Source organism: Chlorocebus sabaeus, unplaced genomic scaffold, assembly GCF_047675955.1.
Source record: "Chlorocebus sabaeus isolate Y175 unplaced genomic scaffold, mChlSab1.0.hap1 unalloc_scaffold_152, whole genome shotgun sequence".
Classification (NCBI taxonomy): Eukaryota; Metazoa; Chordata; class Mammalia; order Primates; family Cercopithecidae; genus Chlorocebus; species Chlorocebus sabaeus.
Window position 1 is genome coordinate 279379 of NW_027327324.1, and position 8598 is coordinate 287976.

General features: G+C 44.1%; 1 protein-coding gene across 1 annotated transcript; it reads right to left on the minus strand.

The window, feature by feature from the left end:
* Positions 1-653: 653 nt before the first annotated feature.
* LOC140711089 (ubiquitin carboxyl-terminal hydrolase 17-like) lies at positions 654-3995 on the minus strand. The gene has a single exon (XM_073014002.1). It carries the CDS (start codon positions 2349-2351, stop codon positions 666-668), a length of 1686 nt encoding a protein of 561 aa, XP_072870103.1. The 5' UTR covers positions 2352-3995; the 3' UTR covers positions 654-665.
* Between the last annotated feature and the right edge of the window lie 4603 nt (positions 3996-8598).

The window sequence follows — 8598 nt, forward strand, 5'->3', positions numbered from 1 at the left end:
AGCATTCAATAGGCAAGTGTGTCTGTCTGTCTGTTTCCAGCATTCTGTGGGTTCCACCAAGGGCACAAGTCCTAGGGCGCCTGAGGTCCATTCAACAAGCAATGTAAAAACGGCGAGGCAGGTTCAAAAGAAAAACACCCTTCCTCTCTTCAAATGCGTTCCAGTTTCCACTACTCAAGGTAGGGAGAAGGATCCACAGAAGTCCCACGTTCGCAAAATTTCAACTTCTGGTGCTCACCAAGAACTGACGAATGAAACACACTCCAAGAGAAAATAGTCAACCCCGTCCCCTGCAATAACTTCACGTGCAACCCTACACCGCAATATGTCCTATTCAGAAATTCACACTGAATGTCATCTTCCATGAACACAAACACACAGACAATCCCCCCACAGGTTCAGAAGACTCACGACGGCAAAACTCGATGTTTCCCATGTCTGGGCTCATCCTGAAACGCAGCCGTCACTATCCAGTTGTCCCTCTTGTGTAGATAGAAACCTGGGCTCCTCATTACTTTATGTCGGATTGACTGAGTATGTGATGGTGTGTGTGTGTGTGCGTGCGTGAACCCCCTCGTGGGTGTGTGTGTGTGTACGTGTATGTGTGTGTGTGTCAGTTTGTGTGCGCATGCACTCCTGCGTTTGGGTGGAGACTTTTCCTGAGATCACTGGCACACAAACAGAGCCCTCTTGCTGTGTTTGTTCCTCCCTTTGGATCTCCTGGTCCTCCCTTGCAGAGAAGTGAGTGTGTCAGTGTTCATGGACTCCTGAGGTGTCAGTTTCCTTGAAGAGAGGTTCAGCAGGGAGCTTTGCTGTTCAGGATGATGGTTGTTCATCCCACTCTTGTATTTTGATGGATGAATCACAAGCACGTTGGGAGGCAGGGTACATTCGACTTTTCTGACGTTGAAGTCAGGCTTGGTTTTGTTTTGCTCTTGGAGGAACTTCCAGTGGTCTAAGGTGCTTTCCTGAGTGGCTCTTTCCACTAAGTGCTCCTCCAAGTCGGGTACCTGGAGGCAGGGTTCTCTCTGGAGCTCTCCTTGCGTTGCTCGCCTGTCTTTGTGTTCAGCGCCAGGGGCTCCTGGTTCCCTGCCTATTGACACACTCTCACTGCATCTTTCCAGTTCACTCTTCTGGATGTAAAAGAGGACATAGGCCTGTTGACTCAGGACAGAAGCGATGCTACAGGCAGTGACCTTGGTGTCATCCATTTTATACCACTGGCCTCCTGGAGCTTTGACATAAGAGAGGTAATGTCCGTTGTGACAACTCCACCCAGCGTGGACCAGCACAGCATAGAGGACATAGACTAGAGGTCCTGTGTTCTGCTGAGACATGTATGGCTGCATGTCAAGGCACTCAGGGTATTGCACATTCTTGGCAAGTTTGTTGCCTGTGACATCGGAGAATCTCTTCAATACAAGGATGAGGACCTTGGCAGAAGTGTGTAGAGTGAACGTCTTGGAGGCAGGTGCCTTCTGGAGACAAAGACCACAATGATAGGCATTCTCTCCATTGAGTTCTTCGGGCTTCACCACCTGTTCCAAAGCTTGCTTCACACTCTGAGCTGCCTGGATATCCAGGGCGATGTCCAGGTAAGGGTCAAAGGTGTCCGAAACGCCCTGGCAGTGGAGACACTTGATTTGAGATCTCCAGCAGCCTCCAAATATCTGGTGGATGAGGGTGGTGTCTTCAGAGTCATGATCTACCTGCTTGTGCCCGGGAAAGCATGCCTTTTTCATCGCATCCACAATAAACATCAGAAACTCATGGGCATCTTCCTGCTTGCCTCGATGGAAGCCAGCAGCCAATGCCTGTGAGGGCTGGATGACGTGGCCAGGACAGTGTAGGGCCCGTGTAATGTGAGCTTCCATCGTACACAGCATGCAGCACTTGTGACGCTGACAAAGTTGAGAGTGCTCCTGCGACAGCATGTAGTTGGCAAGGGGTGGTGTGTATGTCAGGCACTGCAGGGAAGCATTCAAGTAGCAAGTATTTCCCATATTCTGGAGCCCAGCCCCCACCGCAGCAGGTCTCCTACTACTGAGAGGAAGCTTCTTTCTGGGGGCAGGCTGTCTTGCCACAGGAGCCAAATCATCACAGAGGTTGACTTGGGTCTCAGATGACAGTGGTGACTTCTCAGGTAGAGAAGTCCGCTGAATTTCAGCAAAAGCTGCATCTGGCTGAGAAGATATGAGTTTTGAAAAGCGGTTGAACTGCCACTCACCTCCCAAGTGGAGTGAATCGGCCTCCATGTCGCCAGGAGCAAGGATCACAAGCTTTTTCTGCTGGGACCACACGTTGCAGAAAGACGCTATCTCTTCCGAGAGAGTCTTCAAATGACGCGCCATCTGGCTGCATCAGCCCTTATATAACTCACCCCCGCCTACCGCGAACACCCCACCCACCCATCAGGTACGCGGTCCACCAATCCAATATCAGCACTCAGTTAAAGAATGAGTCATAGGGTGTGTCCCCTTGTATTCCCCAGGGAGTTCACTTAAAACTCCTGGGGAATGCGTTAGTTTACTTAAAACAGTGGTAGGGAATAATTCTGTCCTTACAAAACAATGTGTGTGTTTGTGTGTATGTGTTTGCTTGCGTGAACTTGTGGGCATGCGGAATCATGCCCTGTGTTTGAGCTGCGATGTGCTTCTAACTATGTGCTCTTGGCAGATACGATCATCCTTTCAGGCATTGAAGGACAGGAAGTCAGACCTGTACTTTCTGACTTGAGAATCATCAATGAAGTACAGTTAATAACACAGTGTATTTGTTTCCTTAATATCAAAGAAGAAATCCGTGCAGTCTAATAAGTATTCTAGCGATAACCTTTCCATGTTCAGCCTATTGATTCTGTGTTCGAGTGAGATGACTTACCAGTGGGGACCAAGACATGTCTTTGCAGGAAATGCTCTTGTGGAAGCTATATACCGAAATCATAAAGCATCAAGTGTCGGAAACATGCACTGAACTTAGACGAAATATTCAGTGTCCAAATTAGACTGTGAAAGACTTTCAGGAAATCATGCAATCACCGACATACCAATTGATGACATTCCCCGTATTTATGATTGCAAGTAAAGAGAAATACTCATGACATTCTATTTCCAGTGATTGAGGTCATATGACCGCAATTTAAGAAATCATGAAATCAGAAAACTTGACTAATCACAATTTAATCCAACTAAAACCTTTGGTTCATTTAAGAAAGGATGAATATAAAACAACATATCACACAGCATGGGAGATAATATTTTAATACGTATGTGATAACGGATCAACATTTGAGAGAGATGAAATAAATAGTTGTAAATTTGAGAATAGCATATAACCAGAATTAAACACTGTAAATGCCTGGGTGATGGGAGTGAGTCCCTGTCTCAGGAGGAAACATAGAGATTTAAAAGCAGGGCGTCTAAAAGAGATTTGCATACCATTGTTAAAACTGGCGGTTGTTTTAGTAAGAAAGGGAAAAATAAACCATTTGTCTTAGGGATTGTTGCATGTATTTTTCATCGTCTGAGATGTTGCTTCCAATTCCAGTTAAGCATTGTGTGGTGGACTTGCAGTTACCACATTTGGTGGAAAATGTCATGCTGATGAAGGTAGACTTGTTTCCCAAACTAAGAGGGACAGAATTTGGGTGTTTCTTTGGGACTTTTGGCTTACTAGGAATAAAGATCCTGGCTCTAGGGATTTTCTTAAAATTTTTCAGATAATGAGAAAGAGAATAGAATTTAGGCCAGGTGCCAAGGCCTCGAGGTGTACAGAAGCATCCCCGGTCTCAGGGCCCATGAAATCAGGATGATTTTAGGGAGGATGGTGGAATGAGGAGAGTGTGACCTTTGGTCTCCTTTCTTTCCCTTTTCTTTTCATGGGTCAAGTGTGCTCTATCAGAAGGCTTCCCCTTTCTGTTGGACAGAGTCCTGGAAGAAGAAATGAGCGCTGCTGAGAAAGATGCTCCACAAGGAGGAAGGAGTCACTATTTTCAGGAGCATGATCCGCAGAAGCATGAGAAATCCAGATGCCATGGCTTTACACAGGATGCTGGAGTTTCTTTCCTCTGGATCCGGGAACTTGGCATCAGTGTTCTGTAATGCCCATAACTGATTTTGAGGTGAGTCCACTTGATAACCTGTCTGCGTGTCATGCTCATTACACTGCAATTCACACACACGTCACACTGAAACCCTCTGAATGAGCATATTTATGTGCTTGAACAGTGTTGCATCCAATATTCTGTGATTCTACAGAGTCCTGAGTTCTGTCCTGGACATCTCTGCTCTTGGGTATGTCAACTTTGATCACTATACCTAATGATAAATGTGCCATTAAATCTAATCAGCAAATACACTAAAGGAAGGGGCCATTCTCCATAATTGTTTCACTCTGGTAGGTCAACTTTAATAACTGTACCTAAGAAGAAATGGATCTGTGATGATTCCACATCAAAGAACCTGTTGATTTTTTGTCATTTGAATGAATTATGTTAACATTTAAATAGAGTTTAAAACCCCTGATTTCCCATGAAATCTAATCAGCCATGAAATCTAATCAGCAGATACACAAAAGGAAGGGGCCATTCTCCAAAATCGTTTCCACTGAAACACCACCACCAATAAACAAGTCTCACTGCAGGAAAGGGATCCTGCTTCCAAGATCCAGTTTGCACAGTTGGACGATTGACCCAGAATCTCCCCTAATGCCATTTTTTTACACCCCAAGTGAGATTTATTTCTGGGTTTTCTAATTTTAGTTCAACTGAATACACACACTCCTGTGTTTCAATTTCTTTCAAACACCTTTTAATAATGAAGTATCTTGCTGCTTCACCGCTTATATAACTAATGCCCACCCACTGGTTCCACTACATTTACCCATCAATTACCCAATTTACCAATGAAATATCAGCAGTCAATTAAGTTTTGTGTCTTAGGTTGTATCCTTTTGCATTCCTCTGGGAATTTAATGGACACAACTTAAATTGTGATTATGGAACAGTTGAATCAGATTTACTAATCAGTGTTATGGGCAAATATGATAGGAGTGGAACTGGGTTAGGACAGTGGCTACACATTTGCCTTATTTCATGTAAAACAATGCCAGTTAACAATTGTGTACATATTAAACAGTTTGTGTCTGTGTGTGTATTTGTATCTTTGTGTCTGGATGTGACTGTGTGTGTGTGTGTGTTGAGAAGTACTTCCAAGCATGTGCATCTGGGAGATAAGATCATTCTTTCCACGATTGAACGACAAGAAGTTGGAACTACATTTTCTGATTTGAGAATGTGTAGCGATGTTATGTAATTAACACAGCATATTGTGTCTTAATTAACATGGAGAGATCAATGGAGTCAAATTGACATTCCAGAGATAACCTTACCATTTTTGACCAATTGATTCTATATCACGTTGTAATGATCTGGCTGTGAGGACAAGACAAGTCTTTGCATGAAATGGTCTTGTGGAAGCAATATATGCAAATAATAAAGAATCAAAAAGGACTATGCCTTCAATTTGCAGAAATATTCACTTAAGTTTGATGAAATTCTCAATGCCCAAAATAGACTACAGAACACTTTCAAGAAAACATGCTATAACCCAGAGATTAATTGATGACATCCACCGAAGTGATGAGTGCAAGAAAAGAGAAATATTCATGGAATTTTATATCCAAGCGTTTCTTGTATATGACAGCATATTTTGAAAAGTCAAAATCAGAAAAACTTGACAAACAGGAAGATATCTAAGCTAAAACCTTTTGTTCATTAAAGGAGCGATGAGAGGCAGTTCCAAGATGGCCGAATAGGAACAGATCCAGCCTCCAGCTCCCAGCGTGAGTGACACAGGAGACGGCTGATTTCTGCATTTCCAACTGAGGTACCGGGTTCATCTCACTGGGGCTTGTTGGACAGTGGGGGCAGGACAGTGAATGCAGCACACAGAGCAACCGAAGCAGGGTGAGCCATCACCTTACCCAGAAAGTGCAAGGGGGAAGGGAATTCCCTTTCCTAGCCAAGGGAAACCGTGATACACAGCACCTGGAAAATTGGGTTACTCCCACCCTAACACTCTCCTTTATCAAGGGTCTCAGCAAACGTCACACCAGGAGATTATATCCCGCATCTGGCTTGGAGAGTCCCACGCCCACAGAGCCTCCCTCATTGCTAGCCCAGTAGTCCAAGATCTAACTGCAAGGAGGCTGCAAGGCTGGGGGAGGGGCGCTCGCCATTGCTGAGGCTTGAGTAGGTAAACAAAGTGGTGGGGAAGCTCGGACTGGGTGGAGCCCGCCACAGCTCAAAGAAGCCTGCCTGCCTCTGTAGACTCCACCTCTGGGGAGAGGGCATAGCCAAACAAAAGACAGCAGAAACCTCTGCAGATTTAAATGTCCCTGTCTGACAGCTTTGAAGAGAGTAGTGGTTCTCCCAGCATGGTGTTTGAGATCTGAGAACAGACAGACTGCCTGCTCAAGTGGGTCCCTGACCCTGGAGTAGCCTAACTGGGAGACACCCCCACTAGGGTCAGATTGACACCTCACATCTCACACAACCGGGTACCCCTCTGAGACGAAGCTTCCAGAGGAATAATCAGGCAGAAACATTTGCTGTTCAGCAATATTTACTCTTCTGCAGCCTCCACTGCTGCCACCTAGGCAAACAGGGTCTGGAGTGGACCTTGAGCAAACTCCAACAGACCTGAAACTGAGGGTCATGACTATTAGAAAGAAAGCTAACAAACAAACAGAAAGGACATCCACACCAAAACCCCATCTGTACATCAACATCATTAAAGACCAAAGGTAGATAAAACCACAAAGATGGGGAGAAAGAAGTGCAGAAAAACTGAAAATTCTAAAAATCTGAGCAACACTCCCCCTCCAAAGGAATGCAGCTCCTCTCCAGCAATGGAACAAAGCTGAACAGAGAATGACTTTGACGAGTTGAGAGAAGAAGGTTTCAGACGATCAAACTTCTCCGAGCTAAAGGAGGAAGTTCGAACCCATAGCAAAGAAGCTAAAAACCTTGGAAAAAGATTTCCTGAATGGCTAACTAGAATAACCAAAGTAAAGAAGTCCTTAGATGACCTGAGAGAGCTGAAAACCATGACACAAGAACTACATGACAAATGCACAAGCTTCAGTAACCGACTCGGTCAACTGGAAGAAAGGGCATCAGTGATTGAAGATCAAATGAATAAAATGAAGTGAGAAGAGAAGTTTAGAGAAAAAAGAGTAAAAAGAAATGAACAAAGCCTCCAAGAAATATGGGAATATGGGAAAAGGCAAAATCTACGTCTGATTTGTGTACCTGAAAGTGAGGGGGAGAATGGAACCAAGTTGGAAAACATTCTGCAGGATATCATCCAGGAGAACTCCCCCAACCTAGCACGGCAGGCTGACATTCAAATTCAGCAAATACAGAGAATGCCACAAAGATACTCCTCTAGAAGAGCAACTCCAAGACACATAATTGTCAGATTCACCAAAGTTGAAATGAAGGAAAAAATGTTAAGGGCAGCCAGAAAGAAAGGTCGGGTTACCCACAAAGGGAAGCCCATTAGGCTAACAGTGGATTTCTCGGCAGAAACTCTACAAGCCAGAAGGGAGGGGTGGGGCAATATTCAACATTCTTAAAGAAAAGAATTTTCAACCCAGAATTTCATATCCAGCCAAATTAAGTTTCATAAGTGAGGGAGAAATAAAATCCTTAAAGACAAGCAAGCGCTGAGAGATTTTGTCACCACCAGGCCTGCCCTACAAGAGCTCCTGAAGGAAGCACTAAACATGGAAATGAACAACCGGTACCAGCCACTGCCAAAACATGCCAAAATGTAAAGACCATCGATGCTAGGAAGAAACTGCATCAACTAATGAGCAAAATAACCAGCCAACATCATAATGACAGGATCAAGTTCACATGTGACAATATTAACCTAAATGTAAATGGGCTAAATGTTCCAATTAAAAGACACAGACTGGCAAGTTGGATAAAGAGTCAGGAGCTCTTATAGGGCAGGCCTGGTGGTGACAAGACCCAGCAGTTTGCTGTATTCAGGAGACCCATCTCACGTGCAGAGACACACATAGGCTTAAAATAAAGGGATGGAGGAAGATCTACCAAGCAAATGGAAAACAAAAAATGGCAGGGGTTGCAATCCTAGTCGCTGATAAAACAGAGTTTAAACCAAGAAAGATCAAAAGAGACAAAGAAGGCCATTACACAATCGTAAAGGGATCAATTCAACAGGAAGAACTAACTATCCAAAATATATATACACCCAATTCAGGAGCACCCAGATTCATAAAGCAAGTCCTTAGAGACTTACAAAGAGACTTAGACTCCCACACGATGATAATGGGAGACTTTAACACCCCACCGTCAACATTAGATCAATGAGACAGAAAGTTAAGGATATACAGGAATTGAACCCAACTCTGCACCAAGCAGACCTAATAGACATCTACAGAACTCTCCACCCCAAACCAACAGAATATACATTCTTCTCAACACCATATCGCACTTATTCCAAAATTGACCACATAGTTGGAAGTAAAGCACTCCTCAGGAAATATAAAAGAACAGAAACTATAACA